Source organism: Atractosteus spatula, chromosome 23, assembly GCF_055471065.1.
Source record: "Atractosteus spatula isolate fAtrSpa1 chromosome 23, fAtrSpa1.hap1, whole genome shotgun sequence".
NCBI classification, from domain to species: domain Eukaryota; kingdom Metazoa; phylum Chordata; class Actinopteri; order Semionotiformes; family Lepisosteidae; genus Atractosteus; species Atractosteus spatula.
The window spans coordinates 1,232,822-1,253,541 of NC_142728.1; the positions used below are offsets into that span (position 1 = coordinate 1,232,822).

At 47.0% G+C, this 20,720-nt stretch overlaps 1 protein-coding gene across 1 annotated transcript in view; it reads left to right on the top strand.

Moving 5' to 3' along the window:
• The window catches only part of ddx31 (DEAD-box helicase 31), a 34,208-nt gene extending 18,260 nt beyond the window's left edge, over window positions 1–15,948 (top strand). Inside the window, exons 18-22 of the mRNA XM_088940774.1 lie at window positions 227–308; window positions 2,732–2,843; window positions 4,706–4,886; window positions 13,417–13,589; window positions 15,088–15,948. Coding sequence (XP_088796900.1) covers window positions 227–308; window positions 2,732–2,843; window positions 4,706–4,886; window positions 13,417–13,564 — 523 coding nt within the window. The 3' untranslated portion in view covers window positions 13,565–13,589; window positions 15,088–15,948. The remainder of the gene's footprint in view (window positions 1–226; window positions 309–2,731; window positions 2,844–4,705; window positions 4,887–13,416; window positions 13,590–15,087) is intronic.
• Window positions 15,949–20,720: the final 4,772 nt, after the last annotated feature.

The following is a 20,720-nucleotide window of genomic DNA, read 5'->3' on the forward strand; positions in this document are numbered from 1 at the left end:
AGCGCGTGTGGTGGCAGTGGGCTTGGCGGTTAGTCAGCTCATTGTCTGGTTTCGTCTCAGAGCAGCAGCGCACAGTCTTCCCAGCAAGCTATTCTGCTGCGGTGACGATATATACTGTAGCACCCCTCATGCGTTTGGATACACAGTACGACTGTACAGCCCACTAAGCTAAGTCCACTTTTTGGATCCGTTAATATTAAGCAGGTCCGCTGGTCGTGTCTTTCAGCATGTCAGAGATGAAGATGGAAGATATTTTGGCTAACCTCATGCTGGATGACCGCTTCGCAGGCAGAGGTAAATGGGACAAGGTAAGGGCCAGGAGATTTTGAAGATGCCAAAATGCAAAAACCAAACAAGAACCGTAGGGGGCCTCTTGACAAAACAGGCGCACGGCTCGCAGACACACGAGCCTCGGACATTTTGCATTGTCCTGCTCTTTTCACTCACTGTCTCGTCTTTATGCCGATAGACAATTCTGAGCCCGACTTCCACTGAGATTTTAGGCATTTTGTTTTAAGGTGACAGTTAATTCTGTTCTGTCAAATGGGACGTGGCCTATCAGTATGGGTGTGACTTGAGGAAGGGGTGACATTGACGATACCCCTGACAGTCCTGGCAGTCAGTCAGTTAGCTCTGACGGCTGAGTGATGGAGCAGCTACTACAGCTCTTCCTGTTGATAGCTCACATGTAGGGTTGCTGTGCTCGAGTGCCTCAAGATTCTGCTCAATGAGATTTAAAGCTCACTTATTGACAGGACCCAACCCGAAGTAAACCGTATTGACAATAACATAAGAACCCGCTTACGGAAGCTTTGAGTGAACTGGACGTGTGTGTTGTAGCTCCTCACTGTCGAAGACCCTCGCCCTGCTGTATGTGAGGAGCTCTCCCTGCTGTCTGATGTCCTCTTCGGCCCCAGCGTTCCCGTCTCCTTCCTCTTTGTCCCGTTCCACATGTGCCCGGTGTGGAGTTAATGGGATTTTGTTGTCCTGGAGTCTATCGCATGCGTTAGGCAATCGGGCACAAGGTGTTGTTTTTGGGGTTTTTTTACACCACTGTCCTGCGGCTGCTTCGGCGGTCGCCCGAGAGATACGTCGGAGGGGCCCCGCGGTCATGATCTGTGCTTAAGGCCTCCCAATAACAGCAGTAATCCCCCCCTTTTTCTCTCAGCAGTGAGCACACAGTCCAGAAAAAAAAACCCCAAGTGAAGCCCTCGACACTGTCGCTGAGCCTTAATCCTGCTTTAATTTCCTTTTCGAACCCGCGCCGGGAGCTTTCTCTAATTCCTTACACTTATTATATTGGAGCGGAGACGTGGATGTGCCTGAGTCCGCGGGGAGCTGGGAGGGGGTCTGTGTGAAAGTCAGAGGTGAAGGGTGTACAATATGCATCTAGGACAGCACCGCCTGCTCTCCGTTTAGTTCAGACTGGACTGGGATTTCTGACTTTTTAGAAAAAAGGGATAGATATCTTTATACGTACATTATTTTTCCATATATATTTGAATACAGTGTCCGTATATAAGTACGTGTGCATGTGTGTGTATATATGTATCATATTAAGTCTTAGTCACTCCTGTTCAATCCTGCATTGACAGACCTAATACCTTCTCATTCATTTTAAACAGTTTTTTCCCCTTTAAAGCAGGTTTCTTTATTAAAGTTAGTGCTCTGGCAATACACCGGAGGTAAGGGCAGCCCGAGTTCAGAATTCATTTTGCACTCATATTAAAAAAGAGAAAATAAAAGTGATGCGGGGAATTTATACATTTTCATCTACATGTTAAAATTGTGAAAGGATTTAAATAACGCGCACAACTTGTATGTGTTTGTAAAGGGTGAGCGAGATCTAAAAAAAAAACAGCTCTCTGGAAAAATGCAGTTCTACAATATTAATATCGGCGTATGGTCAAGGTTGCTACGCCTGAGTTTTTCTTTGATCACTTAATAAAGGTAAGGATTATAACGTGCACTTCAGATTCAAAATATGTTGAAGTTGTGTATCACACGACAGATTTATTTACCACTCTGTTTCCTCTGCCTGTGGTCTACACACGGGTTTCATCAGATTACATCATCAGTGTTAATTAAACTCGTTCCCAAGGTGTTGCCACTTAATACGTCAGACGCAGAAAAAATTATGTTCATTTTCCTGCCATCTGTGACGTCCGTGGATTTGTTGTCATGTTAAAAGAGTTTGTAAAAAAATATGCAGAAAAAAACATTGATCAGGAATCGCTACACTGAGGATATACTCTATTTTCTACAAGGTGTTTAATGACACGAACACGTGCTGCTCCTCAGTAGCCCATCCAGTGGATCGGCGAGCCCTGGTGCCTGATCAGGGTGAGATGCAGCCTCAGCAGGTGTCCAGGCACTGCTGCAGTGGGGGTGTGAAAAGAGATGAGGCAGGGCAGGCTGTAATTGTTCAGGCACGCAGTGGCCTTTTCTGGGAGAGAAAGCCCTGATTTCTTTCCTCTTTATTTTCAGTAATATTGAAGGGATTAACCCAGTTGGCCCCTTGGTGGTTACTGTTTCATTTTATTCTTATTAAAATCTTAAGAACCTGCTTTATTATTCCACTCCGAACCCGCCTCAATAATTTGGTCTTCCGCGTCTGCGTGAGCACATTGCGCGTGGAGCGCTTGTGAGCAGCTGCTCGTCCGTTTGTGTGTGTGTGTGTGTGTGTGTTTTTAATGCGCTATTTTTCTTCTGTCTGTTGTTTTCCCTGCAGAAGTCTCCGGCGGCCCTGCAGCAGCAGGTCCGGGTGCGCGCCACGGTGCTGCAGTCGGAGCTCGAGAGTGCCGTTCACTCGGGCGCAGAGAGCGTCCAGGCCGCCAAGAAAGGTCAGTGCTCCGCCCCAGGGCGTGGAGAGAGCGCGACGGTCCAGAGCACCTGGCTGACGCTCTTGTGAACGTGAAGAGCAGTCCTAGCATGTTGGCAGGTGGCAGTACGAGTCCATGTGCAACAGGGAAAGGGCCGTGATCTGTGACTTAAATCCTGCAGAAGTGCTTATTTCCCTTCAATGTCAGAAAATGGTTAAAGCCCTCTCCCTCAAGAAAAAAAGTCTTTTACTGAGTTAGAGGTAATCGTCTCGAAAGAAGGCATCTTTCTTCACAGGAGCCTCTCATTGAGCCTCACTACCAATAAGAGCCTTTTAGGAAACTCAGCTACTCGAGAGAAAGCCAAAGCAGTTATTTTGTGCTAACAGTAATGACTTAGAAACTTCATGCAAACTCAGCTCACTAATATTGTGGTTGATATCTTTGGCTTGTATTAACCTTTATTGGGTTTGAGTGATGAGAGCCATTTTGCAGTGCTTTTCAGGATGTTGGGGTGTGCTGAAATGATAGCATTCGTATGAAAAGCAGACCTGGCATTTGGGACCCACGGCCAGCCAAATTGTGCCTTCGCAGTTTGAATCTGATTACATTGGAATTTGTAAAGTTTTTAATATTAAAGTCTAGGTTGCCTTTGAGATCATTAAGCAGTTACGACAGCCTTTGCAGACACTTCAACCAATGTATTGTCTGGGCCACCCTTGAGTCCTGTTAATGTACCACTGGCCCCCAGTCATGCCAGCTTTACTGGCAGAGGCCAGACCAGTAATACAGTTGCTGGCAGCGCTGGCTAGGCCTTGTCTGAGTGGCTGCTGTCTCTTTAACGCTTTGCTGCCTGGCTGTGTTGTGCAGGAGAAGGGGATACAGTGGAGCCATTATCCTCTCCAGCAGCTCATTGATCTGAAATGAATGCGCTCTTTTCCCGGCAAACAGAGACTTAACCAAATCCCCTGCCAAGCTACCTGGTCCGCCCGTGAAAATGACTCTTTTTATTACAGTTCATAAACGCTCGCTCCCTCGGCGCTCCCGGGAAATTTCACATAAACTTTGATCAAACAGATATTAGCCTCCCAGTTTTAACTGTCTATCTCCGTGCATGAAAATAGCTCGCTCAATCATAGCCTGGGAAAATAGAGCCCAGGCTTCTGCAAAAACAGAGTAAATAGCAAGGCGGTGATGGATATATCAAGCAATTATTGACCAGAAAGCCAAGGGAGTATGTTTCATATAACAACAATGAGTCAGTTTTTAAAGGGGGATATATACTTTGTCAGTCAACCCTGTGGCTCACGGTTAAGAAGGAGAACTTAAGATCAGAGGATGACAGATTAAACCTGGATGCCAAATCGAAATGTCAAGAAACTCTAAAGTGTACGAGAGGAGGAATGAATTCCTACCTGTTCTTGAACAGGAACTACAAGCACCTCTCAAGGCGACGTATCGCCAAGCTGTAAAAGATTAAATGCACACTTTTAATTCAGCGGCGTTAGAGTGTTTCCCCATTATTTCAGGCGCCCGTGTGGCTCCAAAGTTAGTGTTCACCTGTGATAAAATAGTACATACAGTAGCAGTGCCCCTGCAGAGCTAGAGGACAAATACAGTGATGTTCAGAAAGGCCTTTTGCTCCTGTGCCAGGCTTGCTCCAGTTTTCATGGCCCCAGATACCGTCCATTCCAGCTGTCGGTTGATTCTTCTTTTGCTCTCCCGTATTTTATATTGGCGTCTCAGTCAGTTAAGGGCTTGTTTCTGCTCTGGCGCAGGAGGCTTTGAATGCCAGGCCTCAAGCTGTAGCTTGTTGGAATGTGCAGTGGGGGGGAAGTTGTTGTCTGCCGGTGGTTAACTGACCGCCTGCGTTCGCGTCTGCGCAGCTCTGCAGTCCTTCCTGCGGGCCTACACCACGTACCCCGCCGCCCTCAAACACATCTTCCACATCCGGACTCTCCACCTGGGCCACGCCGCCAAGAGCTTCGGTCTCAGGGACGCGCCCCGGGGCCTGGGGTCGGGGCTGGGCGCCGCCCCCCGCAGCAGGACCAGGAAGGCCCCCAGCAGGTGAGAACTGGGAGGAGGGTTAGACCGGGAGCCAGTCTGGGGCCGGGGACAACGCAGTGACATCGGGACTGGGGGGACAGGGAGGTCAGGGATCTGTCTCATCAAGTGCTTAATCTGCAAAAAGCATTTTTGTGGCTCTGCAAGAACTTGTAGTGAGGTTCCAGATAATCAGACCAGTCGATCAGTGTTTTTTAGGTTTGTAATCCAGTTCATAACGTTCTCCCAGGCCAATCTGGCGGAAATATATCATACTGATTGGTACTGTATCAAATGTAATTTATTGTGCTTTGCATTAAATAAGGTAAAGTAATGTGTACAGTATTGTTTAGGTAATACTGTGCTTTAAATTCATATACACAGTAGTCTTTTTGTGCATTTTAAGTTGACCATGCTTGGTTTCTAACATTTTTCTGCAGTAAACAAATGGAAAACACTAAAACACACATGCACAACCCCCAAAAACACACTGTTACGAAAAGAATGTGCAAAAATAAGCTACTGTCAGGTGTTTGTAAGCGCTGGTCTGCTGTACAGCTCTGAGAGATGTGGTGAAGCACCGCTGAGGAGCGGCCAGAGCCAGAGGAGTGTGTCTTAGGGAAGCTGGCAGCCTGTATAAAACTCGCATTGGCTGAAGAACACGATATGATGATGATGGATGAAAAGGAAATAGAAAAATACATTTCTCAGCTGGTGGGAGGGGGGGGAAAGCCTGTTTATTTTGAAATAAACCCCATTTCAAATCAAAAACATGTCACCCCCCCCCCCCCCCCCCCCCAACTGGCCCCATCGCCAGCGGACGTGCTTTACAGTGGCTGCTTTATCTGTGGCAGTGTTTCTTCTGGGCCCCCGCAGAGTGACGCCCCCTGGGGGCGGGGCTGGGCGGGGCTGAGATGGGCTGGGGGCGGGGCTGGCTGGGCTGGGCGGGGCTGAGCTGGGCTGGGGGCGGGGCTGGCCGCCCCAGTGTGCAGCAGCCCGTCAGGCTGAAGCAGTCTCAGGGCTGTAACCGGAGAGGCTGCGTGACAAAGATGAGCCTGACAGCTGCGCGGTTACCGGAGAGCCCCTCTTGTTTCTGCACTTTTGTTCCTCCTTGAATGTCCACCATCCCTGTGTGGAAGGAGGCACTTCCATTAGAATTTACAGCTCCAGCGTCCTGTGCTCCTGGCCTTGCGGGGGTAGGGTTAGGTTAGTGCATTATGTGCGTGCTGCCATAAACTGTGTCATGTACAGTATATAAGGGCACCCTGACGGTGCTCGGTCTTGTCCTGCCTTCTTGGGTGGGAGCTTATCCACATTTCGTTTCCCTGTTATCCATCCGCCTGCAGGACTTTGCTGTCTCCCCTTGACTCTTTCTCCCTGCTCCCCGTCATTAGTCCGTCAGTCAGTCTTGAGAGTTCGAACTGTACGCGTGTCGTCGCCCTGCCTGTGGGTCCCTCTTCAGAGATAATTGCACAGTGCATTGAAATTAGATCTAAATTCTAACACCTCCTTTCCTAAAGGATTTTCGAGGGGGACCTAGGCGTGCGCTGGCGTGAGGGGAGCAGAACTGGGGGTGCCGGGGGTCTGCGGGCCTGGCCTTGGGGGCCCTGCCCGGTGTACCGGTGTGGGCGCAGGCTTGGCAGCGTGAGCAAGCCAGGGAGCCTGCCTTCGTGAGAGATCAAAGAGCCGCAGGCCAGAGAGGGACCGCTCCAGCCAGCTAGGTCCCCTGTCGCAATGCTAATGCTCCACGTCTGGCAGGCTCTCCGGTGAGCCTTCCCTGTCTTGGCAGCTGACAAGGTTTGAGTTGTGTGTTTTTTTTTTTGCGTGTGTGCCTGTGCAAGTGACTTTTTTTTATGAGGATGGGCTCCAAGTGTTGGCAGACCAGTAACACCCCCCAGTTTCTTAACTCTAGTTTCTCAAATTTAAAGACACGGGCTTATCTCACGAATTGCCATGGCAGGGAATTTGTTTTTACATTTTGAAAGTTTTTTTTCTTCTTCGAAAAAGCATCCCTTAACATTCAAACTGGGATCACAGAGCAAAGGACAAGATCTGGTGGTCATTCTAGGGTTCACGGCTGGTAGGTTGTACAAGAGACCTCTCAGGCTCAGAAGCCTGATACTGTCCCGTGCTTCAGATTTTGAATCAGGGCTTGGAAAAGAAAAGGAGAATATGGGGGAAGGGGATTTCTCGACAGGAGAACATGGATCTGTAGCTGGAAAGAAAGGCGGTGGGGCTTTTTTCTTCTCTGTCTTTGCAATGTGCCACTGCTGGCTCAAGAGATTTCCTGATGTAATCTGCCTTCGGTCACATGCTGGAGGCTGAGAGGATGTGATGCCCACAGCAGCACGCTGTCCCGCTGGCTGGCACAGACTCGCTCAGATCTCCCACTGCTGGGCTTTCTTGGCTGAGGCCTGCACAGACTTCAGTCGCTAACCTTACGATGTCTATATGTAAGGTCACAGCAAATAGCAGTCACACCCCCTGCCTAATGCACAGTAATTAAATCTCAGCAAATGTCCTGATTCATAAATGCTGAACCAAACACAGGGTTTCATTTTGCAATGCATTTTTCAAGGGAAAGATTGGTTATGATGATTTAATAATTCAGTAGTTTAATCCCCAAATTGTTTTTTTTCGGTCTTGTGGTCAAAAATGTTTTTTTTTCCTGCGGAGCGAGAAAGAGGAGTCTGGTGGCGTTATTTTCAAAAGGACAGTGAAGCTAGCCTCATTTGTGAAAAATGAATTCACTATTTTGCATTTCAGTCTAAAGATCTACACGCCCTTTAATAAATCTGTGGAAGAATACATGAGTCTCAAAATTTACAACCAATACACATAAAATATATATACACAATACAAAGATTTGTAATACTAAGAGCATGTGAATAAAAAATGCCCATTCCAAGTTCTCCTTAACTCGGTGTGTGCTGTGTGTAAAATCTTAAACTTAATCATATTATCTTACTAGCTGATTGAGATAATAGATCATGGATAATATCGGCACTGAAATATAAAACTGCTTATTTCTGTTTCTGTTAAAACTTCAACATGTAAGATTCCATATATATATATTCCATATATCGGTTTCTTAAGAGATCCCTCAGAGACGCGATTAGGTAGCTGGTTCCACACTCCCACAGTCCTCTGTGTCAGGAAGTGTCTCCTGTTTTGCATGCCCCTTAACTTAATTTCCCTTTGTGTCATTATGTTCTTGTGTTACTGCTGATGTTGGATAAGGCCTTTGATTTGATCAGTGTCTTTCAGGATTTTCAATACCCGAATCACATCTTCACATCATTATCTCTGTCTCAGGCTAAAAGGATCCAGTTCCCTTTGTCTACCCAAACACAACCTACCCATCAGACCAGGATATGGGCTGGTTGTTCTCTGTTTGTGTTGCCTCTAAAGCAGGAATGTTTTTCTTGTAGTGTGGTGACCAGATCACAATATTCCAAATTAGCTCTGACTAATGCCTTGTGTAATTTTTCCATGACTTTCTGTGAATTTCAGTGGTGTATCAGAATGTTTTGTTGGCATTTTTGATTGCCTCCCCACCCTGTCTAGCTGAAGAATAGAAACAAACTGCTGTGCTTTGCTTCTTCTGTGTCAGTGCTACCCATTTAATTTTCAATGCTTCCTACACATTATACCTTGCTTTGTCCTTCTCAGAAGTTGCCAGGAGATGATCCAGTCCTGAATTTGTCCATGTTCTCTTGAATTGCTTTTGCTGTTGTGGTGCTATTTGCAGCTCTGCCTTTTTTGTATTTTCTGCAAATCTGACCATTGTACCGGCTATATACAGTGTCGAGATCATTGACATCAATGAGAAGGAGCATTGGTCCTAAAACTGACCCTTGAGGTACCCCAATAATATCCTCACTCCAGTCTCCTCTGCCGAGTGCTTTCAAATCAGTCCTATACCCATGTGAACACATTTCTTTGAACATAAGAAAGAGTGCAGACAAGAAGAGGCTTTTTGGTCAATCTGGCCTGTTTGGTAGTTAGAAGCTAATTGATCTGATGCCAGGGTTTAGAGATGGGAGTCCTAGATCATTAAGAACTATATTTTACACCAATCCTTACCCTCTAAAGTTGTCTGAAGCAGTCTTCAGTTGCCCATAGAAATATAATTAATGTTCTTCTGTTTTATATTTGAGGTAATGCTGATAATCTGGCTCAGTTTTGATCCCTTTTTAGTCAGTGGGCAATACAATTTCAGTGTACTAATCAGTAAGGCCATCCTCTGGCTTAAGAGGTATTTGAAACATCCTAGGAATTGGTCCTTGAGTAACTTTCCTCATTTCTTTTAACACCGGTGAGTAATTGCTGTAATGTGTGGACTGTAGTTCGGGTGATGTGTTTGGCTGAAGTTCTTGACCTTTTAGCACTGCGTCCTCGGATACGCTGCAATCGTGTAGATCAGAGTGGGGTTGCCTTTTCACCTGTGGCGTGTCATCATGTCCCTCAAACCCGTGTGCAAAGTCATCAGTGAGAACCTCAGTCAACCCTCTTCTCCATCTGCATCTCTGAGGTCCTTCACTTCCTCCCTTCTGAACCTCTTGTGACTGAGAGATTGAGCAAGGCCCTGGCCACTCATTCTGGCTCCGGTAGCTACGCTATTCCTGCTGCTCCCGGTAGTGGAGCACAGGACAAAGACGGCACTCGTCTGAGGCTGCAGGGGTGTGAAGGGTTAACTCCAGCAGCAGTGTTTGCAGGGATACAGGGATGCCGACTGGTTGCTAGTGTGGTTTCACACAGTTAATGACCTGGGCAGCGCTGCTGGGGTAATGAGTTAGAGCCTGTCGGCTTGGGTTCGGCTTGGGGTCTGCTGGAGCGTCGGCGGTCCGGGATGATTAGTGGTCATCTGGTGGCCCCCAGAGGGTCAGCGCGCAAGCCGCGGCCCGGCTGTCAGCCAGCGCTGCGGTCTGGCGGCTGGCGTGGCGCAGACGCGGGGCCGGGCAGGGCGGGGCGGGGCGGGCAGACACCTCTGCCTAATTAACGCGAGCGCTCCTCGGACCTGCTGTCGAGGGTGCCCGTGAGGCGGCCGCGGTGAGGGGGGTGACTGCACGACGGGAGATGCTAAGGTGTGTAATTTCAGTTAATGGGATTTAAACAAGTGCAAAAGAAGACTCCGTTTGGCTCGGCTGCCGTTTGTGAGCGTCCCTCACCCGTCGCACTAAAGCTGCTGTAGTCGCTGTCCTTTTCACTTTCTAACCACGAGAGTTTGCATCAATCCCGTCTAAGAGAAAACATGACATTTTACGATCAGCATCAAATTTCCTGGAGGTGGTCAAGTTATTTTTCTTAACTTGTTAAGGTTCTTATAGACTGCGTGCTGTGACCTGGGGGTGCCAATCAAAGCAAGCAGTTTGGTCTTATCAGTCTGATTTTTTTTTTTTAACTGTCTTTGTTTTGGGAATTTTTCTGTAGGTTTTTGTTGAGCACTTGTGAGGAACCTGTATCTTACAGATGGAACAAAGCAGTGTGATCTTGTGAGCTCCGGTGACGGGAAGGGAAGGTTATAAAGGTGTCGTGGCGATTGGTGCCACACTGAGCTAGTTCAGTCTTTCAGGTGAGGTGGTTGAGCTGTCCAGCCAGGCAGAGGCAATCTGCCTGTTTCACCATCTCCTCCTGCCACGCGGCAAAACTCATCAGGCTCTCTTACAGTTGCCACTTCAAGCAAACGAGGGGAAAAAAAACACTTTCCATGTTTTGCAAATCGAGATCTTTGTTTTTTTTTCCTTTCCCTCCAGTGACATGTATTTCCTCTGATCTGAAGAGACTGTCTTACCGTTCCCTCGTCTGCAGCTGGTGTAAAGCACCGTTTGTGCGCCAGTTCAAGGAGGATGAGTGCACGTTATTTGGACAAAGATTTGTTTTCCTCAATTAGGACACTTCCTTGCTTATGCAGTAATCCTGCCATGTCTGTGAGCTCGTTTTCTGGATTAGAGGGGATCATTTACGTGGTACACAGGTACGCTTGTGTGCCTCTTTTTTTAAAGGCGTATGGGAACCTCGCGGAGACATCAGTGGTTTGCAGTCTTCAGAATCGACCTGGAAGCTGGAAAACGCTCGCAGTAGTGGCAGTTGAGTAAGATTTAAGAGGAGAGCAGCATGCTAGAGGCCTGCGAGAATACAGCCCCCCTCCGCAGGAAGTGTTTTTCTTAGAAAAGTAAGTGTGTGGCAGAGGAGTGATGGCAAAGTGCGTTAAATAAGATGACTTCTACACCTTTTGCTGGTACTCATTAGAGAACCTTGTGTTTCCAGTCACAAGAAACCTTCGCCCAGCGGTGCTGTGTTGTTCAAAATTGTGTGAAAACCTCATTATCAACCCGGGCGGCCTGTCTCTGCTCCGCCTCTCCTCACACACATCCTTCCCCTTGAATCTCTCTCCAGTTCAGTGTTCAGTTTACAAGTGACATTTAGAAACGCAGAGCTGGCCCTCTCGGCCTGATCACACACAGCTGCCTGGCTAGCTCTGGGGTCTCCAGGGGCAGGTGGGGGTCAAGGTATGGGCAGTGCTGTAGCAGTGAGTGTTAAGTGACCCCTTCAAGCTCCCAGCTCACCGCAGTGCCGCTCGTTCAGCACTGCTGGGCTCGTGTGGGCTGTTCGGCAGTGTTGCTAATAAATGTCATTGTGCCCTGATGAAAAAGACTCAATTCCACCCATCGAGCAGGACAACAGGAATGTCCCCGCGGGCCGGCCACGGTGGAGTGAGGGCAACTCGAGAGACGAGATCTAGCCTTTGAGAGCAGGCAATGAAGCATCTTCATTGTGCGGCTCAGTCTGAGCTAAAGAGACCGTAACCTGGCTTGGAAAACGCAGTCTGTTACGATCGCAACAAACCTACATCTGCAGCGTCCATGGTGAAGCAACGCCCTGTTCTGGTTTGTGTTGAACATTCGGCTTGCGCCCAGCCGGCTGTGCCGGGCTGCAGGTCCTGCAGGTCCTGCTGCGGTTGCGTCTGAAGGAGCCGGGGAGCGCTGCGGGTTGCTGGGGCTCCAGGGCTGGGGAACAGCGCGCCTGCACCTCCTGCCCCACAGGAGTCCTCACGCTTGTGCCCCGGAGGGGGAGGTGGGGGGGGGGCTGGCTGTGCCCACTCCCCCCCGTCAGGTGAGACTTCATTACAGGTGTCTGCGGTGGCGGCCCCCTGCTGCGGCCGTCCTGACAGACGCCTCCTAATGAGGTGGTTACAGAGCGAGCCCCCCGCCTTCAGCCGCCATGGACACCAGCCTCCCTCGCTCCCTCCCCCCCCCCCCCCCCGTACATACAGACCATGCAAGACCAGCCTCTGTACGGAGAGCATGGAAAACACAAGGCCAGAGTCTCCCGTGCATCCTGTCTTATTTATGAGCCCCCTTCCCTTTCCTTCTGCCCTGAAACATCCGTTGGACTCCCAGCTGGGTCAGCGGGGTCACGCAGGGGGACGCAGGTGCCGAGAAGCTCCTGCCTCCTGCCTTCTTGCGTGTGCCGTAGTGGAAGTGCAGTGGGCTAGCCATTAAGTTTAGAGCAGTGTCAAAGAAAATGCATGCTTTATTTTTTATTTATAAGTATCCCCCCACACACACACAAGTTTCTCCACACAAGAAGGCTTTGCACTGATCCCGATTCACCCGGTGCACCTGGGTCACCCTCTGCAGCGTGGGAGGTACATGGGAGGGTCTTTCACTCGGTCATCCAGCTCGGAGGCCAGGAGGAGGACTGGATAACGGAGAGAACCAGGCAGAGGCGAGAGGAGAGGATTCCCTGTGGCCAGCCAGCGTTAAAAAGCCCTGTCCGCCCCCCAGCAGGGGACAATGTCAAACAGGCCAGGCGCAATTACCTAATCAATACGTCCGGGTGCTGCGGTCTGCCAGGCGGCCATGCTGTGGCAGTGGCAGGGGACTCTATCCCAGCCTCTCCCAGCCAGCAGCGGTCCCTCCGGAGCGGCGCGGAGTAACTGCAGAGGCTTACCCGCGGGGATGAATGAGCGCAGAAGCCGAAGCTTCCTCTGGGCAGAGGCGGTGTAGGTCTCCATGACTCCCGGTCTCCAGGCAGACCGCAGCACCAGGACGTATTGATTAGGTAATTGCTCCCTGCCTGTTTGACATTGTCCCCTGCTGGGGGGGACATGGCTTTTTAATGCAGCCTGGCCGAAGGGAATCCTTTCACAAGACCCTCTTGTCTCTGCTTTGTTCTCTCCGTTATTCACCCCCTCTCTCTCCTCGCCTGTGTTCTCTGTGAAGTCCTGTTGTCGTGGGAATTGGGCCTTTATTAGAAGGCAGCAGAACGTGACCTTTTTATATAAAAGATGTGAAGTATGCTTTAACGCAGTGTTAAGCTCCTAGCAAAAGTTTCCTTGAACTCCACCCTACTTCCACAAGGCCTGAATCAGTCTGGTGACTGAGGTCAGATTTATTCCTGGAATTCCTGGATCTGTCAGCAGATGTAGCACATGTGACTGTGGCTGAGGTGGAGTTTACAACCATCTCTTGTTGATTTGCTCGGCACGTTCAAGATCGAAGTTCTGGAGTGCGTGACTCTGTCCTGTCGATTGATCTGTGTATTCCAGGGCCCCCCAGAAGCTGAGCGGTAAGGAGCGCGTGGCGAACTTGCTCCGATCCGAGTACTCAAGCGGAATGGACACAGTGGATCCCAAGAAGAAGACAAAGATTCACAAAAAGGCCGGAAAACTGAGACTTCAGAATCAGCCGGCATAACCTAAGGACATCAGCCTTAATCTAGGTATTTTATTGCTACAGATTCACAAAATACCTTCCAGAACCATAGAGCAGAGCTAGGCTGTGGAAATGAGATGCTAAATATTCTGTGTAAGAGCAGTGTAGCATTCACAGGACTGGAACTCAGGATGTGCATTTTGTGAGAGTTAATTTATTCGTCAGACCAGACAAAGTATTTATCATCATTGCAAGCCTAATTAATTTTCATTGCTGTACTCCCAGACAAATGTAGCTGTGGCACAGTTAGCCATTCCTGTAGCTACAGTGTTAAGTGTCATTTAATAGATGTTTTTTTTTCCCACAGTGGAGTTTTTGCGGTGGGTTGCTTACCTGAAGGATACAACTTTGACTAAACATTAGTGTTTTTTTATTCCTGCAAAGACTCCAATTAGAGGCTGGTCATTAAATTGCACAAAAATACACAAATGCGTCTTTTTTTATTTAATTTTCTACTGTAAACTGCATAGGTTTACAAACAGACAGGGATGATAATTGAAGGTAAGTTGCTGGCCAGCTGCCAGAATAAATAATGTAATGATGGAGTGGCAGGATTCTTAATTGCTAAAATAACTGGGAATAATTATAGCTCAGAAAACTGGTTTCTTTGTTGCAGTTTGCAAATTTTGCATCAGCGTGGACTTTTTGGTAAACTTACACTTGTTTAAAAAGTGACGAGGTCACGAGCAAAGTTCCGTCACCTTACCCTGATGTCCAGGGAAAAGAAAGAAATTAAAAACTGTTTTGTGTCAAACCTTGTCATGAGGAGATAAATAGAATGTGAAATGGACAGGGACATTGCATCTAAAGAACTCAGATTTTGCCTTGTAATATTTTTAATAAAGCCAGCATATCTACAGCCTATGTGACATGCATGCCGGCTCACGCCGAATATGTAGATCTCTTCAGCTGGAGTCAGTACTTCCTGGGGCTCAGGCAGTTACTGTGGCTGTACCAAATGCTTGCTTTTTTCCTAAACCCAAATGAAACTTACTGGACACAGAAGTTAGAAAGAACAGTTGTACCCCACAAGGAGATGTGGCAAGCTCAGTGTATGCTACATTTGATGGAAGACGTGTTCTTGCTGTGTCATGTCAAGTAGCAACTGGATAAGGCAAAATATAATGACTAATATACAGTGCAGCTCATTACAAACGTCTTTTTAGTTTTTCCAAAACAAAATAACATGGAAGCCCCTCATGTTTCCAACCAAAGGACCCCTAAGAGTAGTATCTTTCTTTAGGATATACGATATTGATCTGAAATCATATGATTTTACAGACTGTGTGCTCGGTGTTTGGTATTTGAGGTAGAATTGCCAAAATGAGTGAAAATTCAGTATAAATAGCCCTACAAAAATGTTTTATTTTAATTTATGCAACAGCAGTGAGTGAAACGGCTCGGCCGCCACCGCCGCCTCTGCCGTTACTCCAGCGGTTTGAGAGCTTCTGGAGGAGCGGTGGAGGGTTGCATTCGTTTCATTCACGTTGAGTGTTCTTTGACAGACCTGGCAGAAGACCGCGAGCGAGGATACAGCTTTCTGGGATGTCGAGCTTCATGCAGGCTGACTGTTGTGTTGCTCAAGCCAATCAGTGGGTCAGCAGTGACGCGACGGTGTGGAGAGAAATATCCTTTAGCAGGGGAATCAGTGCGACCTTCCCGCAGTGATGCATCAACAGTTCTTGAGCTAAAGGTTTTATTTTCCTGCAAGCCAATCCAGAAGCTGATTTTCCAGTATGACAATGCAAGACCCCAAAGTGCTAGGATTACAGTGGCACAACGCAGAAGAAGCAACGATGAGGTCTTGACATGGCCAGCTTTTTCTCCTGGCCTGTGACCACTAGGACTCCTCCGGGACTTACTGCCATCAACAAGAGCCAACTGCAACTGAGCAACCTTCACCCATTGTCTGCAGCTGCACAGGTAGAGTGGCAGAACACGCCACAGCCTTCTACCCAGAGGCTGATCAGGTGTGAACGTCAGCACTGCCAGGATTGCGTCGATGATCAGGAGGGAGGTCAAGCTGACTTTGTTTTCACATTGACAGTGTCACACAGCTTGTATTGTAAACATATTATGGTTCTTTAGTCTGTCTTCTTCTGCACAGTTTTCTGTATTTTGGGTTACGATCTATCTAGAAGAATTGATTACATCCATTAGACCTGAATGTTGTTGCTTTGTAAATCTGTACATGTACAGAGTTTACTTGAAATAGGTTTGTGGCATTTCAACCTTATATTTGAAATATGGTTTGTAAGATTCATTTGTAGAGTAGCATTTAAAATGCTTTACTGGTTTCTAATATATTTTGTTGTATTTTCCATAATGCAAAAACCTTAAGTAAAATAACTGTAAATCAGAACACACTTCAGTTGTCAATCCCCTCCTTTACTCTTGCTTACAAAGTGACATACACTAGACAGGAAGAGAATATTCCTACTGTAGGTTAGTTGAACTTACAGTCAATGTGTTTACACATGCACAACGCTCCTCTGTTGTGCCTTCTACAATGTGTCAATAAAAAGGAAATTGTGGTCTCTGAGTTGGGACACAAGTATGAATGTTACTTTAAAGCCCTACAAGTAACAGCTGCCAGTGGAGATGGTGCACTGGATCAGAACCGAAGGAGAGAAAATGGGCACACAAGACCCAGCTCACGAGTTTGGAGCTACTGGAGCCAAGCCTGTCAGGGCAGAAACTGTGCAGCGCACAGCCGGCTGAGACCCACTGCTGTTCCGGTTTCTTTTAATGATGCAGGTAGGAGTCAGTTTCTTCTTGTTTTTTAGTAAATTCAGTCATCCTTGATCCGAAAGAAAATCTCTGCGTTAAAGGGGAACCGCAGCGCTATTTTTAATTTCGGGGTTAGAAAGAATCAGCATTGATGAGGGCATTTCGAATCACAATATAAGTAAAATGTGCACCGTAGCTTGTAAAACCTCTCATTTACATTACAAAATAAGCCTAAATTTCCAGGTCTGTGCAGCGCCATGTTCTGCGATTCAGAATACAGCAACAAAACTTCTGGTGACCTGAGGCGGCCTTGGGACATTGTAAACAAGCAGGCATGTGAATACATCTCTTCTTTTACTCCAATAGAAATATTGCTCTTGACTTTGAGACAAATACTACTTACTTGTTAACTCTGCATGGAACATTTCTGCGGTGAAATGTCTGCTGCAAAACCTGCACTTAAGTCACTCATGCATCACATTACATCAGACATTACTGAGACTAGTGAGCGGGAAGGGCTGCATCATGTCGCAATTCCTGGACACACTCGCTCTCGCCTGTAGAGAGACCAGGGGTTTGCGGCAACATGGTGACTTATAGTACTTTCGCAAAGTTCACGATTTTTGTGCTTAATTAGAAATTAGTAACATTTTGTCTATAACGTCAATATATTTATAAGCAATTTAATAACCTGTCTGAAAAATCGGGTTGCTGTTACACTTTAGCCAGAGCTGACCTGTGGCATACTCTCCTTTTTCAATGGTATTGAAATTAAGAATTTTGAGTCATGTACTGAGCACGTTAGACCAAGCTCACTGTGATTCACTAATGGAAATACTGGATCTGTGTTTGGGAGCGAACCTGAGGATGGTTTCACTCAGAAATGCCTCTGAGAGACCTGTTTGTAGTTACCTGGCACCTGGGGAAGGGAGGTGTTTCAGTTCTCCAGCTGTGCTCTTTGGGCCTGTCCCAGAGTGCAATGCTGTGCCTCCAGTACTCACCCCCGACATGGGACAGTGAGCCGGGCCCTCGTCACAGCTGCGACAGCCTGCTTCCACACTGAATTCATCCACTGGAGGTGTAGTGGAAGAAGTCTGAACTTAAACCAGACCTAGAGTTTACTTTAGAAGGGACATTTCAGCTCTGTCCGTCACCTTCCCGATACTTTGCGGTATATCCATCGGAGTTTGTTCCTAGCGTGAGCTGTGTGACACCTTGTCCTGGTTGAACACTCTGTCCTTTGTCATGCCCCCCCCCCCAGTCCTGCTCCCAAGATAAATCTCTGCTGGGAAATTCCTTCATGATCCCGCCCTGCGCTGCCTTATGTTGAGTGAGTTTCTGGTGCCAGGCAAGGCAGATGCGAGCCCGGGAAGGGTGACATGATTCTGCACGTCCTGCCACTGGCTGCTTTGATGGAGGCTGTCTCCTCACACGGGCTGTGAGGCGCAGACTGCTGGAGCAGCTGCATTCACCAGCATCTGGCTGATACCTTCAGCGACCTGACCCCCGATCTTAATCCTGCTAAAAACAGTCACCTGTGGGCACAACCCGTGAATAATTCCGGACGCATCGCGGCTGCCCTCGAACCTGTGATCAGAGGTTTCACATCACCTTTTAACCTGTGATGAACAGAAGAAAAGACTGGCACCACGGCGAGACTGAAGGACATGATGCACAGGCGTTCAAATTTCTATCATTTCCAGAGTTAAAGAACTCTCCTGTTGCAGGTGTGTTTCATGCATCCTGTTAGTCTCCGTTTCAAGCGCGTTATTTTTCTTCATTTCGCGAAAGGTTCGCGTGACCAGTGAGTACGGCGCTTTGAAAAAAACAACTTTTTTAAAGTCGTGAGACTTAGTGTTTTTGTTTTTTTTTTTTACCCCATCAGAAGTTGTAAAATAAATCACGATTTGCAAACGTAATGCCATTTTTCTCAGGGGCGCCTAAAAATTTGGACGTGATCCAAGGCTTACTTAGCTGACTTTCACCCAAAAAAATAAAAATCGGGTCCTTTTTAATTACACGAGATCATGTTCATGTCCTACCCCTACTGCCTGTGAGTGAACATCCCCAACATCTCACACGGATACACTCGCCCACACCACAATGCAAATTGCTCTTTGATTGACTCCTAATTTGATTTGAAGGCTGTTTTGTTTGGTTTTATTCTGAGTCAATGAGATTAATTTAAGTCACTGATCCTCTGGGTTTAAATCTCCCCATGTTGTGGTTTTGTTTGCCGGGAGCTCAGCGAGACTCTATCCGCACTTCATTAACCCTGAGCCGGGAACAATCTTCAGTAAGTGCCGCGGGATTTAACAGTGCCTTTTCACATGCAAAAATCTCCGCACCTTCCAACAAGAAAGGGGATCATCAGACTTAATCAGCTGCTGCGCATTTCGCAAGAATAACCCTTTTCATTAATATCAAGAGGCTATCACCATCTTCGTCTGAGTCTAACCTAGAGCCTCGCCATACGTCCCCAGCACGTCTAATTGCTCGATTTTTAAAAAGGAAAAACCTGAAATCTTAGCGACCTTTCAACAAATCTTCCGGGGCAGGGATATTTAAATGTTGACGCGTATAGTTTACACCGATTCATATGTACTGTACGTGCAGGTAACTATTTTCGTCGACAGTTTATTGCCCGTCTGGTCTTATTCCGACATCGTCCGGCCTGGGTTCGTGTATTTGTTTTCTGGGGTGCCACGACGGGAATGCCGACTAACTGCAGACGCGTTTTATTTTAATTTTAAGTCGCAGGCTCTTTGAAGACGACCCACAATTTCGCGTGGTGCCCCGGCTGGTTCCTCGCTGTACCGGGGAGAGCGCACAGGCGTGAACACCAGGTGTTACGCGAAGGATGCGGCGTCAGGGTCAGGGTGATCATCTCCATTTATCGACTTCCGATTAAAAGCCATTAAAGTCTTTTGTCTAACGTTAGAAACTCCCTTTTTCCTCCACCCCTTGTCAGCCCGGACTCCCCGAGCCCCAGGTAGAAAGAGCTGATATTTCGGAGAGTTTAGCCAGGCCGGGCAGCGGAGGGAGGGGGCGAGTTCGCCCGCCCCGCTGACCAGCTGTCCCCTCCGCTGATCCGGGCCGCAGTCAGACTCGCTCGGTCACCAGCTGTTGGAGGCGCTTGGCAAAGACCAGACAGCCCGCACTCCTTTAAAAAAAAAAAGGTGGAAACAATCCATTTCCAAATGGGATCATTTAGGGCACTTAAACAATTACACACTTAGAGAGATCCATTAATATTTCATCGACTTATTGTTTATGGGGGAAAAAAAATCGACACAATATAATTTCTGTTTTTAAAAGCGAAGCGTCGATGCCTGCCTTATTCACTAACTGAAGCGGTGTGTCGTTAGTTAAAACTCAATGCCGCGGGCGCATTTAGAGCACCAGGTCGCAAATATACTATTACGGAGCGAAAATGTATATTCGTTCATTGATAGGCCAGGGGAGTTCACGTAACTATTCACTTCCGAGCTTCACAGGTTCAGATTAATTACACTGTCGCGTAAAAAGACTTAAATAATTTCAGCTGAAACCTGTAGAAAAAAAAGCAAGATTAACGAGTAATTTGTCATTTGAACTTATTTTTTAAAATATTTTATAAATTTGGTTTTGCAACGTATGTTATTTTCTCAGTCAAGTCAACTTTGAGGTGTTGGTCAGCTTTTCTCCTGGCTTGAATCCCAAACAACAAATTCACACATAATAAACCAAGCTGAGACGCATCAAAGTGATCTTTTGTGCACCTAATATGAAGTCAGCGAGTTTTCTTCCCCAGAAACACAACGACACAATGGTGATAGTAGCATTGCTAAAAATATCAGGTATGTTCTTCAAAAAAATGTTTGTAATATGATTAAACAAGCGAATTTCCACCGGTATTAATACCCAGCTGAGTAGTTTGACTTTTTAGAATCGAAATAATTATGCCTGCTTTCTGAAATTTGTGAAACACCGCATATTCCACAGTTTGCCTCAAAGCTTTCGGTAAACTTGCAAGCATTTTCATATAAATTATAAAATTTGAAAGGTTACTGGAATTTAATGTTTTCTTTCCTCTCAAAACCGGGCCCGCTTATTAACTTTTTTTTTGTTTGACAAATTAAATGAACGCCACTAACCAAATAGTGCAGTAGGTGAAGAGAGTGTTTGACAGAACTATTAAAAATGATTTAAACATTTTCTGCTTCTAAAACAGATTCCGTGTTTCCTAATTCGATTATGACGAGTTTTTTTAATCCCTGTTTATTATCTTAATTGCACATGGTACGACGCTTGCTGAATATATTTCTCGGACAAAAAAAAATGCTATCGCATTGGTTTAGCTTCCTAAAATGTGATGTCATCTTAAATTGTATTTTATTTTGTTAAAGCAGAAGTTCCGGTTTATTCT